The 21,478-nt window shown below is 41.2% G+C and overlaps 2 protein-coding genes across 2 annotated transcripts; one reads left to right on the top strand and one right to left on the bottom strand.

Annotated features, from left to right (window-relative positions):
- Nucleotides 1-29: 29 nt before the first annotated feature.
- On the top strand, nucleotides 30-2,828 carry LOC139662624 (chymotrypsin-like elastase family member 3B). Its single transcript, XM_071541326.1, has 8 exons — nucleotides 30-69; nucleotides 211-299; nucleotides 858-940; nucleotides 1,362-1,487; nucleotides 1,817-1,953; nucleotides 2,200-2,342; nucleotides 2,474-2,626; nucleotides 2,777-2,828. Exons 1-8 carry the CDS (start codon nucleotides 30-32, stop codon nucleotides 2,792-2,794), a joined length of 789 nt encoding a protein of 262 aa, XP_071397427.1. The 3' UTR covers nucleotides 2,795-2,828.
- An 11-nt stretch (nucleotides 2,829-2,839) lies between these two features.
- wrnip1 (WRN helicase interacting protein 1) lies at nucleotides 2,840-12,778 on the bottom strand. Its single transcript, XM_071541325.1, has 7 exons — nucleotides 12,134-12,778; nucleotides 10,670-10,864; nucleotides 8,742-8,980; nucleotides 6,480-6,703; nucleotides 4,377-4,532; nucleotides 3,886-3,965; nucleotides 2,840-3,744 (listed from the first exon to the last, which is right to left on the bottom strand). The coding sequence occupies exons 1-7, from the start codon at nucleotides 12,776-12,778 to the stop codon at nucleotides 3,463-3,465; spliced, it is 1,821 nt and encodes a 606-aa protein (XP_071397426.1). The 3' UTR covers nucleotides 2,840-3,462.
- Nucleotides 12,779-21,478: the final 8,700 nt, after the last annotated feature.

A 21,478-nucleotide genomic window follows, 5' to 3' on the forward strand; every position in this document is an offset into this window, starting at 1 on the left:
GTAAGTCAGTTTGCTTGGGTGAATGAGAGATGGAACTGGCACTTGTCCTTCTACTGGTAGTCACAACTGGTGAGTTAACATTACTCTTTATTTAGTGTTTGGAGTTAAAGGATGATGAGCCAATCTGATATTCATTGTTTAGCTACTGAAAAATTCCCAATGACCTGTGCTTTTTGAGGAACATCTCAATCTTCTTTCTCTGTTTTCCAGTGTCTGGGTGTGGCGTACCCAGCCACCAGCCCAGCACCAGCAGGGTGGTGAACGGGGAAGAAGCCCGTCCCTACAGCTGGCCATGGCAGGTAGGTCAATGCAAACACCCTTCACCTTTCTATGGATATGCATATGAATATTTTTTAAACAAACTGAAAGCTTACGTAAATCCTCAGTGTGCTGAGTAAGTTCCAAGAATGTAGAGTCCAAGAAATCCATAATCCAAAGTGAAATTGAGTGAGCAATTTTGGATTAGTAATGACAGTAAAACATTTTTCCTTTCGTCAACATTAGAAATGTACAATCTTGTCCTACTTATCCTACATATTGACCCACAGGTTTATAATAATTTATGAGCCCAGAACTGACTGGCTCTCTACTTGTTCTTTGGCAACAGACCACTGTAGAGGAGGTGGTGACATCATGAAAAATACAATAGATATATCATTGCAACTTTATTAATATGCATCTATATAGTTACATACAGATGATGAAATGCATGGTTATGCTATCACACATTGACATGAAAAGTAAACAGATTACTTTGAACCACTGTAACACAAATATGCTCATCTAATTAATCAATGATGTTGGCATTAGCTACACATTTTGTCCTTGAGCTAAATTTGGTTTTCTTTTACTCTTAGGTCTCTTTGGAGTCTTTCTTCCCCACTTGTGGAGGAACACTCATCGCTCCTAACTGGGTCTTGACTGCTGCACACTGCATCACGTGAGGAAATGTTTATTTGTGACATTTACATCTTACCCTCCTGAATCAATGTAAGTTGGTTTATCCTGCAGTGGTCACCTAACATTTCCAAATCAGAACAAGACAACTGAACCAGAAATAAAGGGCGTCCACAGTGCTGATTGTGGATTCTGAATGACATCAGTCCTGGAGGATGATGTGCTTTATGGTCCATTGCAAAACAGCAAAAGTACATAATGTGCTAACCCTTGACATCTGATAGTATCCTTTATGATATGGTCATTGAGACCTTTTACAAAAGTAAAGCGTCAGAATATAAGAAGCAATTACCCTCTATACACCAATAGCATGTAGCACTGTGAGACCAATGGCTGGAGTCACAACATGCTACTCTATTCCTGTCTTGTGTTTTTTTGGGTTTTTTTTTTTACTATATGTACAGGTTCCACACGTACAGGGTGGTTCTTGCCGAGCATGACATGAACAAGGAGGAAGGACCTGAACAGTCCATTATGGTGGAAAAAATGTTCCTCCATCCCAAATGGAACGACAACTGTGTCTCTTGTGGGTAGGCTGTCATCTCTTCTACACATATTCTCCCCAGTGCTCTAGATCTGGGTGCACAGGTGGTGGATTAGAAAGTAAAAGGGTGCGAAACAAATAGTTCACAGCGTGATAATGTAAATACGTCCTTGAACAAGGTGCTTACCCTGAGAATTTCTGTAGACAAGCAGCTGAGTAAACACGTTTTGTAAATGGCAATGAATACGCCTTATCCTATAGACAAAATATGCACTCTACAGAATAAATATAGAAACGTTCTAATAGAATGCATCCATTTAAAAAGTATATATCTTTAACATATTTTTTCTTGTCATTTCATCCGTTTACATTTAGGAATGACATTGCCCTGCTCAAGCTGGAGAAGAGTGCTGTTATTAATGACAAAGTGCAGCTGGCCTGCCTGCCACAGCATGGTGCCGCTCTGGCCCACAACCAGCCCTGCTACGTCACAGGCTGGGGTCGTCTCTACTGTAAGACCCAAGACTGCCAACACCAATCTCACATAGGGTGTTAGTGCACAATAAGCGTTAACACCTTGTTAAATTACAGTTTTGTGATTTCAGCCTCTGTCATTGCCCTGAAACCTATGGAGAGGCATCAAATATTATTTAAATGCTCAGCTGTTATAACACGGATCTGGTACAAGGATCTGAAAATGAATGTGCATGTATTTACTACAGGTCAGATCTCTCTCTTTAATTGTCATCCTCTCTTAGCCGGTGGGCCCCAGGCAACTAAACTACAGCAAGCCCTGCTTCCTGTGGTGGAGCAGAGTATCTGTGGCCGCAGTGACTGGTGGGGCGGCTCAGTGAAGACAACAATGATCTGTGCAGGAGGAGAGAGCAAGTCAGCGTGCCATGTGAGTAACCACCACATTATTTTAGGCTTTTACATGGGACAGTCTGAGCCCAATTTGTCTGCATTTTGTTTGTGTAAAGCACAAGCAAATTTCTCGAATTGTTCTACACAATATCTGCCGTCTCCTTCCAGGGCGACTCTGGAGGCCCTCTGAACTGTAAGGGCAGAGATGGAAGATGGTATGTCCAAGGAGTAACCAGTTTTGTGGATGGACGCGGCTGTAATACCCCCCAGAGGCCCACAGTCTTTACCCGTGTGGCCTCTTTCATCCCCTGGATCACTGAGGTGAGGGAAGCCCCAGAACCCAGTGCTTATTCACTGAACATAAAGCCACACATTAGAGATAAACTGCATATTTTTGGACTTGTGAAAAGCACAGTAAGTGGTGTTGTTTTTGAAATTTTAAAAAGTTAATTTTGTTTCATTTCTTTGCAGACAATGGCCCAAAACTGAAGAGGATGCTGTGATTATACAATAAAAGGACTTCTAAATCTGCTATATTCGTCCTGCATTTCATCAAAATGAATAAGATACAAAATCATAAGAAATATATTCATAACATAAAATAACATTTTAATCAGTTTAAACAATCTATAATAGGACATAGATGAACCTCAACATATATTTAACATGGTAAACATTGAAATGCTCATTATGGAAGTAAAGTATAATTCCACAGGTGGTGACAAGATTGCCCTACTACTGTCTTTATTTATTTTATTTATTTTTAGAATGGACTGAGGGCCTTATTTTTTTTAATTGTCAAATTATGAGCTCATTTTGAAGCTATGCATGATTTGTTTAGCCTTTATTTGCATTTGTAGATTACCTTGAAGATTACTGTCCATTACTAAGGCCTATCTTTCAAGAATTGTGTAATTGTGTATACAGAGATAATTGATAGACTCTGGATTGACATGTGACTTTTTTTTAAACAGTTTTTCTAACTTTGAAAATGAACAATCAAACAGAAACACCAAAGATGTTAAATGTCATAACAGTAAATGTGAACTTTGGTCCAGCAACAATGTCAAAACTCATCATATCCCACAAGCATTCCTCTATCCAGCAGCCTTGACTTTACCTCATACAGTATGCTCTGTGAACCTGTAAACAAATACTTATGTGTCTGAGGGCGTCCAGGTGAAGAAGTCTATTCCCCGCAGCTCTTCAGGTAAGTACTCCTGCTCTACAGGTGCACTGAAGGATGGGTTGTATTTGTAGCCTTTAGCGTAGCCCAGGTCTTTCATTAGCTTGGTGGGGGCGTTGCGAAGGTGCAGGGGGACAGAAGGCAGGGGTCCTTTGTGGTTCCTCAGACAAACCTTCACATTACCGTAGGCCTTGTAGATCTGCACAGACTTGGGTGCTCGTGCCAGATATACTACACACTGAGCCAGGATCACCTGTTGAGCAAAGGATGAAAGGAAGGAGGGCACAGAGGTAAGATGGTAAGATGTAATCTTTGTGTGATTGACTAAAAATGAAGTCATGATACAGTATCGCTGTCAGAAAACTTGAGAAAAATCATTGATTGGTCAGCTTACCTCACATTCAGGCATCCCAATGAAATGACAGGCCTGGAAGGCAGACACAGCCTGAGGAAGGGCAGAGGGATCTGCCATACCTGACCAAGAGACACATAACATCCAGTCAGACTGACTCAAAAAAATCATACATTTATATAACTTCTATATCTCTCTCATTTCTCTGTTCCCCTCTTCATCTCAGTTCCAGTGTACCAGAGTTTCCTCAGCTGACCTGTTAAAGCCTCATAGCACACTGCTGCCCAGGGCCAAAGTTAGTATTCCCAGGGGTGATACAGAAGCTGCTGCTTCAAGTTTGTTTACATAATAATTAGGAACATGATAATTAGCAATTGGCCTGTCAGCAAATGTTTGAGGTTTTCAATTTCACCTAGCTTTTTAAAGATAGTAATCCTTCTCTCTCACATCAGCAGACTGTGCAGTAATTCATAAAAGGATGAGATAATTCAAAAAGGATGAGATAATACTATATACAGTATAATTTCACATACCCACATCCTCGCTGGCAAAGCGGACCAGCCTACGAGCCACATACAGGGGATCCTCGCCGCCCTCCAGCATGCGGCCCAGCCAGTAGAGAGAGGCGTTCTCATGGGAGCCTCTCATAGACTTATGCAATGCTGAGATACAGTTGTAGTGCTCCTCACCTTTGTGTAACACATACAGCACACAGAAACAAACACACAAGCACATTGGTTGGGTTAGGGTTAGGGTTAGAAATACAATATGGATCATTCTTAAGGTAGCATGTCATCAACTCATTTCCATTGTTTTAAGCTTTCGCCAAGCCACAACATGCTGTAAAAACACAAAGGAATAAAGCAATTACATTAACAAAACCTTATAAAGCTATGATGAAGGGAAGCATGCTGGCTCCATTAAGGCCATTAGTCAAGCTGAGGGGAGGTTTCAGCACCCTGTGAAGCAGGGAACAGTAAATCTGGACCCTCAGGGACAGCTGAGTGTTATATAACAGGACAGCATAAAGGACTGTTAAAGTCTTAAATGGAATTGAGAATTGAGATACTTAGTGCTCTTATTGACACTGCCAGCTCTCAACAGACAGCTTTACAAAGTAAGCAGTAAAAACAAGTGTGCTAACACTTTATAGGTGCTCGGGTGGAGGGGTATGCATGATTGGAAACTACGTTGACTTTAAAAACTCCACCTGTTAACACCTAAGTGCTGATGGTGTTGTTGTGTTGTTGGAACTTTGAGAATATTTAATTCATGCATTGACGTAGCCACTACAGTTAGAAAATCACCAAACCATGCACCAACCTAGAGCTGGCTCATGCTTGTATGACTTCTACTGTACTGCCTGGTGTACAAGCACATACTGTATTTCCCTTAGAGCTCTGTGCGGCCTAAAGAGCGCGTACCGTAATTCCCCTAAGCAGTGTGCACTGCAAAAAGCACATGAGTGAACAAACACACAAAACCTGGTTCTTATAGCAGTGGTCCTGAGCTCCTAATTAACAATGAGCTTGGCTATAAACACGCCCAGATTAAACGGATAGTTGACTTTGTTTCTTTTATCATCTTCATACATTCACATGAAAGCCTCCTGACAGCAGGATATTGTGATCACAGTGCCGAGAAGTAATGTGATAGGGCTGCTGATCTCAAAATCCAAAGTTATTTAAAGTTATTTGAGGTGGGAATATTGATGGCAAGTGTTATATTGAAGTCTCTGAGAGGATGTTTATGATGTGGATTTGTGAAACATGTCACAATGTGTTTATGTACAGAAATAAATGGCGTGGACCAAGACTAAATCCTGACGCATTAAGGTGTTAACACAGCTATTCAGGCCTCTTGCCCACCAATTTTGACACAAACAATGCAGCTGTTGGATTGGTCCTATTGTCAAATGGTGTCTCTGAGTCTCTGCTAGTGTGGTAGTGCTAGTAAGTTTACAAAAACCTGGACCAACACATTCTGGTTAATATTGTGTGGTCATACAGGAAGTGCTATACTTGGACAACACTGGTTTCACATAGCAGCATAGTCATATCAAAGGAATATCTCTGCTGTTGAGTCTGTGAGAAAAGGTTAATTAGTGTGAAGTCTAGCCTACATCAGTGAAGCGAGGACATGCTGAAAGACTATATGTGTGTTTTGGTGCTTTGGGGGCACGATGTTCCTTGGCAAGGAAAGTCGTATGGAGATGAAAATTCAGCACATTGCCAGACAAACACCTGTGAATCACAACATAACTATTCACACTGTCTTCTTCTTTCGTCTGACAACTCGGGGACCTGCTATATTGGGAAGCTGTAGAATCTGAACAGAGCAACTCCCATCACTAAGAAAACCAAGTAACAGATTAACAAAACCATGAAAACATAATTCCTTTGCATTGGGTCTAGCTGGCATAGACACAGCTTCAAGGACAGCCTGAAATAATGTAATAATGTGATAATGTGACAGCCTATTGATCTCTACAGAAGTGAAATTCTCTCTTTGAAACCTCCAGCTGAAGGGTGGTCTTCCTACTTACAATGCCAAAAAGTGGGAGACATGTTCATTGGCAGCCACTATAGTAGCCTAGACTAAGTGATAAGGTACATTATCTGTATATTTGGGCTTACCTGCTTTGTCATAGAGGATATGGGACCTCTGAAGACCCTCCTTGACATGCTCCTCCTGCACCAGTATCTCCTGAGGAGAACAGTCCTGTGTTAACTGGTTGGACTGGGCCAAGCTCACCCGAGCCTGAACAGCCAGCTGGAGACCGTTGAGTCCTGCCCTGGCATCACCGTCACAAAGGTGAGCTATGGTGTCCAGAGCTTTCTGTTCAATGTAGATCTTTGGCCTGGAGAAAAAAACAAAAAACAAAAACAAAATGAAAGTAATATCAGGAACAATACTTTTTATCGTAATCCTTTATTTTGCGAGGAAGCAACAGACAAGGAATACAAATCTGATTTAAAAAAAAGCTTACTTATATATGTCATTACATCACAAATATGAATTGTAACTTTTCATTTAACAAGTAGTCTGACAGTACGGACACTGTAGTCTTATCACATTACACCTAACTGAGAGCATTAATTCTAGGGTGCCGACTCAGATGACTGCCTGCTACTAGTGATCCCCCAAGGACACCAGAGATAGAGTATACTGATGAAGACTCTTCCAATATCTTTGCCAACCCCCCTGTGCTTCGTCCCCATTGCGAACAGCCCTTGCTGACAAGCCCCCTGGAGGGTGCCACTGTTTTTAGCTGCTTAGAACCACAAGTATGGTGACAAAAACTAGACCCATGGAAGGCTTTCTACAGTTACGCAAAGGCAGCATCATCAGTGTCCGTGGCACCGGCATTAATACTTCAACACACTATTCTGTCTGCTTCTGTTTTCTTTAAGTGAAGAAAAAACTTAGTTCACTGTGTAGGGAAAAATATACTAAAACTAGGCTTATGTTATGCTTTAAATGTATGCAAAACCACACATATTTTCTGTCCGTCTATTTTTTTTTCTCATTTTTTACTGGTCACTGATCATATTCACACATGAACATACAATACTTGAACTAGAAGTGCCACTTTGGCGTGTTACCACAACAATGCATTCATTCTTGTCCTACTTTGCTGTGTAGTTTCTTTACTTGGGAATGAACTATAACAACTTGATGATCATTGGAGAAATTATCATTTGTACAATCCTGTGTAAGAATTATATGTTATGTGTGTGTAAATGGCTGCATGTTTTGATTTGATAGAATATCGCACACATTAGCATGAGTGCTTCTGTTTCTACAATAGTGGATTAATGGTAATAATTTCTTGACAGAAAGTATAGTATAAGCCTGTCTGACAACACATACGTACATGTTTACATTTTAATTGGAGTGGGAAAATATTGTGTGATGTTTATATGTTTACATTGAAGGTGCTTTATGGGTCACTTACACTATATGCCACTATTATGTCACCAACGCCTCAGCAGGATGCCCACCGGCCTTTGAAATCTATGAGGGACTTTTGGCGGTCGGGGCCATAAAATGAGAAGAGGTTAAAGAGTACAAAGGGAAGCGATGCCACACTGCTCCAGTTGGACTCTACTTGAACTTGAACTGCAGCTGACATTCCCGTCTCCTCCCTTGACATCCTCTGTCAGGCTCGTGTGACTCCAGGGCCATTTAATTAGGTAGCGATAAGAGAGGATGGCCAGGGAAGTGCACATTTTGCAGATGCTGTGTGGAAAATGTTCACTTGTCACTTTTCATCATTCAGTAAGTCTAATATGACCCTTTCCTTCAAAAAATAAGGTCCAAAATTTCTTAAAGAAAGTTAGAAATAAAAAGTTATGGCATCACTGCATGAAACACCTCTTGCTTTTGTATGTGGAGGTATAGCAAATTCTGTTAAGGAGATGGTAACTAACTGAAGTGGGAAATCAAAACTCACTCATTCAACATGAAACTTACTACTCCCAATGCACCCAGACCAGATTTCAGTGCATCCCAAACAATACAAACCACATCAAACTCAGTCATCTCCCTGAAGCTCACCATCAGCCACCATGACTCAGTTAAGTCATTAAGCATCCATCTGCTGCCAGCAGTTGACAGCTGTCTCACTTTGGCAGACTGTGTCCACTGCTCACATGCCAAACCTCTTCTCTGTCAACATATCTAAAGCCAGAACCAGAAGGGGAAGGCTGCAAGTGTAGTCTACCCATATATTACCTAACTGAACCGTTTTAGGACAGCACAGAGGGAAGAGCGGACCTCCCACTCAGCCAATCAGAGGCGAAGGATGTTGAGATGTGGGGTGACTCGCGGTCCTATGGAATCCTGACACGATCTGTGATACCAAGGGGTGGGTTCCCAGAGGAAGGAGCACTTACTCGTGTCCATCTGATTGGTCTTGATCCTCGGGATTGGTGGGATCTTGTCCCAGCACCCTGATCCCCAGTGAGGCGACGGCCCTGCGCAGGATCGAGCCCATCGCCTCCACGGACAGCTTCTCCAGCACCAGCACCCTGCACCTGCTCAACAGGGCGGCGTTCACCTGGAAGGAGGGATTCTCTGTGGTCGCCCCGATCAGTGTCACTGTCCCACACTCCACGTGAGGAAGGAAGGTGTCCTATACATACACACACACATACGTTTATATACAGTGAGACAAAAGGAGTGAGCAACAGGAATATGGGAGGAAAAGAGGTGAAAACAACACTGACCATCTCTAAACAAAACACAAAATATCAAGGGTAAGTCTTTGTTCTACTACTACCAAAATGCTTGCTGTTAGTTTTCTGCCACCATCATTTAACACAAAGTGACTGACAATGCTTGCATGCGTCTGCTATGTCTTTTAATGCTTTGAATCTTATCACCTCATTAAGAGAGGATCCAGACTGGTCCTCCCTGCTAGCTGATACAGGGATTTACTGGCACTCAATTTGGCCACGCAGCACAGGACAGCTCAGAGTCCTAGAATGGTTTTCTACAGTTAATAGAGTCCTAGGTGACAGTATTGGAAGCAAGCAGAGTGATGACATCAGCTATGTTGGCAATTTCATTGAAAATACAGAACTGCACATTTCCATTCTAAAATCCTATACTTTTTGTGGACTTAATGTAATGACTGGATTTGGAAATTTTGGCTGGTGTTCAACAGGATGTTTATTGATATACTGATAGCTGAAGATTTTTCTTCACCACAGCAAGTATCCTTGTGTGTTAAATGACAGTGGCTCCCTAAATGAAATGAGTCTTGACTGAACAACAGTATTTTCCACACCTTGAGATTCTTTGGTGCAATTCTGAAACTTTTAATTTACCAAATTTATTTTCTGTACTTTTCCATACTTTTCGGACTTGCGTAGGAAACTTGATTATAATGTTTTTGAATAGCGTAATATTTTTCCCACATTTCTTGAATCACTATATCTGATTGACAATTGTTTTATTATTAGATTTGGACAAAACTCTTACCAAGCCATCCTGAACACAGAATGGTAGAATTGGGCTGCATGTGTTTTAGGTTATTTAACAATACACAGAGGACAGTCCAGATTACATTAAATTCACAGCAAAATGTTTTGAAATCAGCAACAAAAAGGGAAGTTAATTGTAGTAGATTGTAGTAACACAATTGGGTTATTAAAATACAACCCTCAGTGTACAGAAAAAACATAAATACTACAATCTTAGAGTTCAGAAACAATGAGTCTGTTAGAGTGCTTAAATTTAACACAGTTAAAAAAAATGTAGACACATTCTATTTCAGACAGAAAAATAAATTCTCCCTTTATTGACTAATTCAATATTTATTATGCAACACGAATTGTGTTTTCCAAGAATCAAAAAGAGGCATGGATGGGTGCTGTTTCAGAGGGAATCGGGCCAAGTGTTTATTTTGGGTGAGCACATTCTCATAATACTGCAGTTAAGACCATGCAGACAGGTTAACCTGAGAGCTATTCAGTACTGCACAGAGTCTGCAGGCAAATTTTAACTGTGGTTTGGCAAGTGAAATATCAAAACATGTTCAACTCAAACAGTACTTAACATGACATAGTGCAGCTGCTGTACAAAGTGGACAATCTTCAGTGTGAATACAAGTGATAAAAATGTAAACCTACAGTAGGCATAACTATCTGATAAAGAAATTGAGAGATTAATGCAATCAGAGGCTTCACACACTATTAAAATATTTTTTTTTCTCATTTTACACTAATAGGTATTTTAAACACTGAGTGGATTTTGGAGCCGCAGCTAACATTACAGAATTTGACCTGAACACATCTTACTGGCTGAATCAATGTCCTACCTGTTGGGATTTGTTGAAGCGGTGAATTTCATCGATGAACAGGATGGTCTTCCTCTTGCACAGTCGCAGCTCGTTCTGTGCCTGCTTGATAACCTCTCGAACTTCATTGGTAGACGTGCTGGTGGCAGACAGACTAACAAAACGAGCCGTCCCCTTCTTTTTACTGGTGCTGGCAATTATGTGAGCTAGAGTGGTCTAGAAAAGACACAAAACACATAGAAAAAAAAAAAAGAACAACATATTTTGAATTATTGCTAAGAAGGTGGGTGGCAATGTTTCACAACAACAAAACAAATCTAAAAGGGAACCACTTTTTTTGCCTTAACAATGAGGGTATCCTAATAATAATGGACACCAGTACCTGTATGCTCCAGTTTTTGAGCCATGTAATTAATTTTCCAGGTCATATTATCCACTTTAAGAAACTAGAAGAAACACTTAGTCCCGTGCCTAAACCTGAAGACAGCCTCATTAATCTTGCCTCCACTGTAAATCCTTAAACGCCGCTCCAAAAATAAAATACTCTTATGCATGCTCTTATGAAACCTGAACCCTGTCAGAGGGGGTTAAAGAGGGTTAGTAAGGCATGTTGATAAAATCCAAGTGAGGTAGGCCAGAACAATCCACAATACTAGCTGGACATATCTAGGAACCATTAACATACTGTATTCAGGCCTCAAGCACCAACCGCAAAGGCATATTTTCACTTCTTTCCAACTTTCTCTTTTAATCAAATGCATTGAGGAGAAGTGCATTAAATGCCTATCCCCAAGAGGAGCAAGCAGCAATAACACAGTCTGTTTTACAAGTGAGAGAACAAAAAAAGAGCATGAAGTTTAGCTAGCCAAAATTCACCAAGGCCATCAGCATAACTCAAGCCTATCCATGTAGATGACTTGTGTATTCAGCATAGATACAGCTCACTTTACCACTGTGCAAGTTAAACATTCTGCAGTTGGCGCAAGGTTGGCTATGAGAATTACATTCTCAAGTAATGAAGAGGGCAAATCAAGTAAGCCAAACAGCTAAACTTACTGTTGAACCAAGTTCTATTCAATACTAATTTAAATTACTTCAATGTGACAATGAATACAATTCCCATGGGTATGTTTAGGTTATTAAAAAAAGAAAAGAAAAAAAAACCCCGTTATAACAGTATAACAATTACGTTAATTTATTTATTAATTAGCTAGTTAACTAAAAATCACCACTCCTACTGGCACTTAGCCTATGTGTCGCTTAGCAACCACTTTGTTTAGCTAGCTAGTGTTGAGATTTTCAAGTTTCAGTGTTGCTTCGGTAAAGATTAACATCGGTCTGTTAACATGATTTTTAAAAGCAATAAACCATTGCTGAAACAATGCGTTGCACATGAAACAGTGGGACAAATGAAGCAAAATCGGTCGAGCCTAGGTGGGGAGATACATAGACACTCAATCTCAGCTGCCACTCGGTCAATCACACCTTTCCACATCCCGGCGGCCCCCAGAGGATCAAAGACGGTATTTCTTGGGTGTCCAGAAGTGACCGGAGGAGTGTGTGCTCGCCCACAACTTTGCTCTGACCGAAATATTCCTCGAGTGTGTTTGGTCGCAGTTTCTCCGCCAAAGGCTTGTCGATAGTTTGCAGTGCCCGTGACGATGCTACACCGTTTGATGCTTTCATTATCGATCCACTGGGTACAGAGGGTTGGCTGGTCAGTTTCTCTGTGCCTGCTGCTCCCAGGTCCGCCTCGTTCTGCAAATTGCGTTTAATCCCTTTGCTGACAGCAGAGCCGGGGCTGTGCCTACTGGGAAATAATGCGTTCAGTTCACTTTGAGCCGAAACCTTACTCTTGTTGGTCTGAAACAAGGAGAATACCGCAGACGACGACGCACCTGGCATGACTGGCATGGAGGAGCTGACGACAGAGGGACTTTTGGGAACAGCCTCCGCAGAAATGCGTGATTTCTTTAGAGGTGGTCCGCTCTCTTCTGTTGTCGAAAGACTGCTGTCATTATCCAGTAAGCATCTGTCGAGATGTCCGTTAATTGCAGAAGGGTTAAAATCCTTGGAACAAACCGGACATTGCACCAAGCCCGAAGCCGTAGCTGTCATGTCGCTCGCCATGTTGTTGCTTTGCTTCCCGCAAAACTTTTGACCCTAAACCCATGTGACCATAACAATGTATCCGTGTTGCGTGTTGTAACCAGAAGTAAAGTCAGTTGTTTTTATTTTACGCCTATATATGACTTTTAATTTGTTCTAAATATGAAATTTACAGGTAGTTTGTTTTAATTTAATTTGTTTATTGGATATGCTTTCTCGTGTTTAGTTGAAATGCATTGTGGGTTGTGTAGTTTTTGGTTTCCACTGACTGCAACTTATTGCTACAAGATAGCATCAGGATTCATATAGCTGGCTAGATTATAGCTCATAGAGGAATCAATCATTTAAATGAAACATTTTTTTTTTAAATTTTAATGAAAGTAACAATAGATACATTAAAAATAAGAAATAATTACTGATTCTATGCTGCTGTTTTCTCACAGACTTCCATAGGTCAGTTGTAGCAACTTATTTTATGTGGGTGTGAGGTTGTTCTTTTCTGTTTTGAATCTACCTTTCTATGTTTTTCTCTCCTTCTCAGGTTAGAGAAAAGGTCCAGTCACGAAACACAGGCACCAGTGGCCACCCACATCAGGAAGACAGAGAGAGCCCATAAGGAGAGAGCTGGCAGCCAAGTGACCAAGCTGAAGTCAGTTCATCAGCGCGCCAGCAGCCGGAACATAACCCAGCTGGTCTTCTTCCCCTACTTAGAGAAGGTGAAAACCATGCGCTGCTTCTGGGAGATGAAGTTTGAACTAGAGGTATCCATGAAATTTTTGAATGTCACATGAGAGACATGTATGTCAAGAAGTATGAATGTGATTGTCATATCCACAGCAGGGCCGCTGCGTACATTTCAGACCATACTTCACATTAATAATGTATATGTTGTACACTGATTCAGAAAGGTTCATATTCATTAACTGTAGGCCTGTTATATGGTTAACCAGTGACATTCAGTGTCTAAAACAGTGGTTCTCAACTTGGGGTCCGGGGACCACCAGGGGTCCTAAAGGGGGTTCCAGGGGGTCCCCAGCAAATTGATGAATGTTTAAACTTCAGCATTATTTCATTTACAAGAAGTTAACACAATTAGGGAATGTAGAAGAATGACTGTTGTGATCATAGTTTCACTGTTATCTCTCTACCTACAATGCAGATAGTCATGGGATTCTGGACAAAAAAATGATCTAGCAATAAAAATATTCTCAGATTTGGGTCCGAGACACAAAATTATCATCAGATGGGGGTCCGTGGCTCTAATGTGGACTAAATTAGGGTCCTTGATATGAAAAAGGTTGAGAATCACGGGTCTAAAACATAGATCTAAAACTTTTTAAATCAGCCTGAGCACCACCAGAGGGTGCCAAAAGTCTCAAGTCATAGATGGAAATGCAGTAACCATAGGGTGACAACTTACTTTGATGTTCAACTGAGACTACACCACTACACTCTCTGTAGTGAACATGAGAGTTTAATACAACGTGCACAGGTATTTTTGGCAATGACTAAATAAGGTGTTATCCAGATGGTGAAAAAACACCTTGTCTACCAGAGGATGAAGTAGATAAATATGATATAGTGCTGAATACCTACACAGCATGCAGCATAAGTGCTAAAGGTTAAGGGCAATGGATAGTTTTGGATATGTTCATTATATCACTTGTATATTTACCAACGATGTGATAGCCAAGGAGCGCCAAAAATAGAATATGACATGCAGTCTAAGATTCAAATATTCAGTCGCAACCGGAGTAGTCTACTACGATGCACAACTGAGACATTGTGTAAATAAGTAATCAAAAACCAGTTTCGCGTTTTCAACCAAGGCAGCCAGCAGATTCATGAGAGCGGCGAGGGCACAGCTCCCATCCAGAAGTGAGCTCATTATTGTACTTGGCAGAGCCGGTCGTCAGGCCAGGAGAGCCTGACGACCTGTTATGCTGCTCCCCCAGAGTGCCACCGTTGGCCAGATGATGCAGGCTTGGCCATGCCAGCGGCTGTATGTCTTTCACTCCCAAAGTGTCATTGCTGTACAATGTAGACTAAGTAAGGATTGATTTAAAAAACCACAGAGATGCCAGCCTGTGCACTAAAAGTTAATTTGGATGGCGATGTGGCAATGTTACTTAGAGTAAGTTGTTGTATTTACACTTGATGCTCAAATTAAGAGCACATAAAAATAAAAGTGGATTCCAAAATTGCCTCCACTGAATTGTAAAGACCAATATCCAATCAAAGCAGCTCGGAGTAAAGCCCCATGTGACAGTCTGTGTGACATTTGCAACTGTAATCCAATAGCACAGGCATTTACACCCCGATCCAAGTGTCTGTGCTGACAGGGACTCTAGACGCCTTATCATCACAAATCTCTCACTTCAATCTTTTTTTTTTTCTTTTCAACTTCAGTGCTATGTTGAAGTTTTAATGCGGAATTTGGTTGATTGTAGTATTTATTCACATAGTTTCTGAGGGGGAGAATACAGGGGGAAAGGAGAGAGAATGAAAGATCTGCTTTTCCATAGAAGTAGAAGGGAGGGAGAAGTGGGGGGGGGGAGGGGATTGGAGAGAGAGTATTTCTCACAGACACCCTTTGCTGGCACCTGTCACTCTTTTGTCATGGGGACAAACTGCCCGTCCTTTGGCTCCGAGTGCTGATGGGAGTGGGGGTTGACTGCATTAACAGAGGCTGTGGAGGTAGTGTAGTCATGTTCGGGGCGGTCCTTACCCCAAGAACACCCTCCTAATCAGCGCTCTGTCATCCCTCCTGACCCTCCACTTGGGAGTCTCCTCCCCAAGCTCCAAGAGACACTTTGGAGGTATAAATCAGAAGGAAAAGAACAAAGAGAAGGTAGAAGAAGGCTGAAGAGCAAAATGAAAGTCACAGAGAGCTTTGTCAAGGGCAGGGACATTTGGCTGGTGAGCAGCATGTGTCTGGTGGCCTCCTACCTCTGGCACAGGCTGTGGGATTTACTCTGCTACAGGAGGAGGCACAGAGCATCCATCCCACCTGGCATGCAGGTAGAGAAGGCTTTTTCACTTGTTGAATAATACTCAAAGGTATGTGTTCTCACTCACAGCCATGTACTAACATTGACATGGTTACGGGACACTAACACATCTCTTTTTCCTTGTTTTCTGAATGGTACCTGAGTAGTGTGTGTCACCTAACTAAGGGACATTTTGATTTAACCAGTCCATCAGTATTTCCCCCTTTCTTCAAGGACATTTTTTGGACCAGGCTAGTTGTGACTTCTCAAATGTATGATGTGAAAGTCCACTTTCTTTCATTGTTTCAGGTACTTACTCATGTATTAGTTTATATGCTCTTCATTTCTAACATGTGGAAAGGTAGAGTATTTTGATTGTTCAGTAGAGTATGCCTTACATATAAAAGCTCATTTGCAAAAGTCTCAGACTGTAAGTGTGAGTAGCAGACTTACCAACACCTGTAGAGATGTCATTAAGACACAAGATCTAGTATGACCATGTGCTGCTTTAATGGTTGATGTTTTCAGAAATAGTATATGACAATTTCATATAACTTAAGTTAAGTTTTAAGTTTTCATTTCCAACACCAATCATAGGCATGTTGTAGACAATCAGGTCTATACAGTGTATGCTACAGAAAACCATATTGTTAATTTCGTTTGGAGTTCAGTTTGCTTTTTTCTATTACATTATGATGGATTGTCTCTCTCCAGTGATTGCCTCTCGCTGGATATTGACAACAATGCTTTGATGAGCTGCTAACACATTAGATCTTGATTGAAAAAAAGCCTGGACTCTATTGAGAGGGGATGACAGCAAGTGATGAAGTACTACCTTGTCTAATCTCCCTCTTCTGATAATCTCCTTCTCCTCTTGGGAATGTCCCATAAGGCAGGAGAAGCAGTGATTTGAAATTGTAATTAACAGTGCAGAAGACACATTTTCATTGGGGTATATATTGGTCTGTTTCCTGTTTTCTTTCTCCTCCCTTTGCTCCTCCTCCCCACTATCTTCATCTCTCAGTGTATACTCTCTGAAAGGCATCTAGAGTTGTATAATCAGTGAGTTAAAGTTTAAGAGCGGCTGTTAGCACATGATGTGTTTGATAGTGGAGACAGCAGGGCAGAGATTTATAATTGGTTGTCAGGTTAGGGAGACACATATAAGTTAAGGGTGGCACTGAGCAGAAGAATACATCTGTATTCTTGGAACTTCATCTTCTGATGATTGACCACAGAGGTGCTTTTAAAAGGCCAGTCAAATAGAAGCTCTGATATTTTGTGAAGCACAACACTCTCTCTTGTTTTTTATATCTCTACAGCCATGCCATTAGTTTGTCTGTAATGAGATACCTACATTTTGGCTGAGACAGTTAGTGTCCTTGTTTGCACCTTCTCCTAGGTGTAATAATAGGAAATACAAGGCCACTTGTGTGCCATTAGTCATGTGTGTAGACTGACTATTGTTATTATTCTTGGTTACCTTGGGAGAGACTATGATGCACACACATGATTTATTGTTAATGCACAAAAAGAGTTTGACTTCCTCGGGCCATATCTAGCCCACAGGTCCTATTAGATACCACAATTATAGGAGCTGTCAAGCCGTTTTTTGTATGAGTTTGAAGCCTTGGAAATCTCCCAGTATGTGTCAGCAGGGAGCAGGAACATTGTGCTCTTGTGCAAATGTGCTTCATTACACCATCAAGTTTTGTGATGCAGTTCAAGTAGAGTACACTCTCTACCATTTCTTTTGATAGGGACTGTTATGGCAACTGCTGGCAATGGGTTTCCTCTTTAATAACAGTATTATAATTACTATAACCTCAGCTAGCAAACGGGCACCACATGCTGCCTTTCTTAGGGAATGTCATTTTATTTAGTGCAATTGGATATTCAGATTCTTGTCTCTTCATATAAAAAGGCTTTCAATGCCGGTACATTTCTATACTTTATTGGGTTTATTTGACAGAGACAATGCGCATCAAAAATATTTTTGCAGCCTGGATGGGGGCGGAAGAAGCCAGGCTTAATTTGTATTGCTATTTAAATGTTATGCTAAAAGAAGACAGCAGATACCTAAACTTCCATTATGCTGTTTCAGGTTGAAACAATCACCCACACCAAGGAGATTTTACCATCAGCATTTTGAAATTGAGTTTCTCAACTGTACTGCGTGCCACTCAAGGGTACGATCACAGTATGACTGGATTATGCCATGGAGCATTTGGTTCTCCAGCTAAATGTCAAATTTAACTCAATTAGTTAGCTCAATGTATGGTTGTTTGCACTTTCAACAGCAATGTGATTCTCAGTACCCATGAATAAACGGAGAGACATATTGTACTGGTAGTTATGATACATGTGTGTTTTACTGTGTTGCCGATAGCAACAGTAAGGGAGGAGTGAATTATGATGATAAAACATGAGATGAAGAGCCAGTGGTGTTTATGAGAGGACAGAGTTGAGTGAGTCTACTGTGCAGATACAGTGAGCTCTAGTGGTAAACCATCACCAGCACACTGTGCAGAGCAGAGTAGTGCTGTTTTGGTGGGATTGGCTGTTTTGTTGATACAGAAGTGCAGAGAGCTTGCAGCATGACATTCCAGTATGTCTGATATAATCATGTCTGTACTCTTGGATGCCTGTTGCAGTTATTTGTTTGTTTCTGTCGAACCATTAGATGTAGCTGATAGAAAAAATAGCCACCATCGCAGGTTCAAATTGTTAGACTGCATATTTAAAGGAACTCTGCATCAGTCTAAATATACACACAACACTTGTCTGAGTGTAAATGCACACATTCTATATGAAGTTGTCCTTGATGCCTTTAGAGTACACCTCAAAGACGAGCTCAAGCCCTCTCACCCTCTCTTCTTTCCATTCCTCTCTTGGCATTTAGGAGATCCACACTATTAATATGACTAAGCTCTTCCTATGTGACTTACAGCATCCTGTCAGTAACCTTTATTACCCTATATGATATACTCAATGTAAAATTCTCTTACATGTCCATACTGTTTACAGTGCATCATAATTTGGTGACACTGTGTATAGCAGTGCGATGATGGTAGTTACTATAGGTGTTTTTTCATGAGATGATAAATATTGTTATTATATAAGTTTTTTACTGCACAGTTACAGGGAAGAATGTTGTGTAAAATCTGACTTTTCAGCTCTGTAGATTCAATAATTAATTTTGGTGTCGTCTTCCTTATCTGGATGAAAAGTGCCACCTGCTGTTCAAAATGTGACAGAACCTAGGGAGTGATTAAATGGACCAGGCACATAAAGTTGGCGCCTGCCTTGAACCAGTCCCATTCCACATCCAGCATCAGCACATATTCTATAAAATGTCTCAACATTTGGATGTTTATACCTAAGGCAATAACTCATCAACTCATCAATCATTTGTAAATTTATTACATTCCACATTACAGACCTTATCCATGCAATTGCTTTTCATGTACATGTATGTATGGGAGGATGATCTATTGAATCAGAGCATATTTCATCAAATGTAGTAATTTGCAAACCTTGCTATCCAAAGCCAGAAAGTCTATCAAAGTGTGACAGCCAACTGTGTTTACACGCCAAGAAAAAACATGAGTTGACGGGGAGAGAAGATAAGAGACGCCTAAGACATTAGCGGGAGTTATGTTTCATGGCTGCCACGCACGTTTATGCCCCCTAGTTTCCAAGAGAAAGTATAGCCGGAGTTGGCAGGCTGAGGGGTGTGAGAGGGCAGATGGAGAGGTGACTGGACACCCTGGACACAGCTCACAACCTGGGGGCTTCCCAGGACATTGTGTTCTCACTAAGGGGGCAGCGCTCCATTTTTAACAGTTCATCCTGTCCGATTGCCAAGCGAATGTCCTAATACCACACAGGTCACACTACTACACACAGCTTATATTGATCAGAATAAGATGTTGTTTGTAAGATTTCACATTTAATTGCCTTTTTGCTCTCATAATCACAGAGTGTAGAGAGAAGCAACACCATCCCGCTCAATCAGATCCACTGTTTGGTGGATTGCACTAAAAAAAATAGTTGGTAGACTAAATTACGTCTAACTAACATCTTTTATTTAACATGGTGCAGGGGAGGAAAAACGACACAGATGTTTTAGCCTCAGGCCTTCATCAGTGTGTCATGATCATGTCTCCATCTGGAACACTCTCATAGTTACACATGTAGTAATTAATAGTAGTAGTAATAGACAACAACTTATTATTTTCTTCACATTTTTTAAGGTTGCAAAGGAGAAATGTTGACCTTAAAAGTTTAAAATTTAAAGAACATAAGTTTGCAAAGCTTTATTTCGGTGCTAAGCCTTCTGTGTATATCAATTTTCCTTTAAAATGTTTTCACTCAAGAGCTCAGCAAGTCAGTAGGTGTTGAAATTGTGAGGTCAACCAGGACACACACACACACACACACACACACACACACACACTGGATTATTATTTGATTATGTAGTCTGTCTGAGCTTGTCATTATGTTTCTAAACATCCTGATACTTTTGCTGTCACATTAACCAAACAACATTGCAGTCATGCACCAGTAGACAGGGCAGTGATTCCTCAGCTGCCACCTAGTGTACTGAGGCTGAGCATTCATAAGACATAGTTCAGCTTGGCAGAGAAGGTGAGAGAGGACTTCGAGCATTGGTCATGATGCCATTACATTCACTAGCATTAGTTTCACTGTAAAGTATCAGTGATATAAACTCAACCTCTGCTTTATGTAAAAAGCCCCACCAGCCTAAGGTCTGTTTATATCCTCTGTTCGATGACCTTAAAATGCCCCGGGTCTATGCAACGCAGGGTATAATGTGGTAGTGCAATAGTCTAACATTTGTTATGCAGCAAAATTTAGACTTTCATTTACATTATGAGTATCAGATACAGTCACATACAGTATATCATGCTACTATAAACAGTAGTTTATAGTAGCAGATATACTATAAACAGTAGTTTTTAACAATGCTGTGTTGCAGAAATCTAACAGTGTTGAACATTGTTCAACGGTTTCAACATGTGTATAGAATGCTTGACTTTCTCCTTGCTGCCTGGATGGAAAAAATCTATTCTATTTCTTCCATGCACACTAGTGCATGAGTAAGATTACTCCCCATGCCCCTCAGAGTGACACAACCTGAGTCAAATGACCTACGTTGTCAGAATTGCCTGTCATCTGTTGGCATCCAAGGACAGGTGTGAGCGTCCCTCTCTCTCTCTCCCTGAGTGAATGATGCCTGGTTCAGCTCCCATCTGTTTCTGCCCTGTAAGAGTCACTTGTCTTCTCCCCTGCGGCAGGTTTTGCGCAAGTGAACGTAGAAGAAAATAAAAATACAAGGGAATACAGGGGGGGGTCAGCCCGCTCTTACCGGCCTCATTGCTATAGGCAAGACATTGAAGGTTGAACACAGCCTTGGTTCTTATCTGAATGAGAGAGGAGAATGATACTCAACTTGGTGTGGTGACTTGTGGTGAAACATGAGCTGACTGGTTACCCCCTTTCACCCACCCAACCCCACTCCACCCCATCTCCCATATTCTCATCGCACCCTGCACCCGTGAGCCCAGCCTTTGCCATGGGCCACTGGAGTGAGGCGAGTGCTGGAGTATTTCTGGCTAGGCCTTTGAGGCTCAGTTTGCAGCCTGTGCCTCCTTTGTCAAAAGTATGTGTTACGGTGGCTTGGGCAAAGCTGGGTGCCTGTTTAGCC

The sequence above is a fragment of the Centroberyx affinis genome, unplaced genomic scaffold (genome assembly GCF_046629955.1).
Source record: "Centroberyx affinis isolate AG114_WGS23_722 - 3 ecotype Tasmania unplaced genomic scaffold, CSIRO-AGI_Caff_v1 ptg003853l_1, whole genome shotgun sequence".
NCBI lineage: Eukaryota > Metazoa > Chordata > Actinopteri > Beryciformes > Berycidae > Centroberyx > Centroberyx affinis.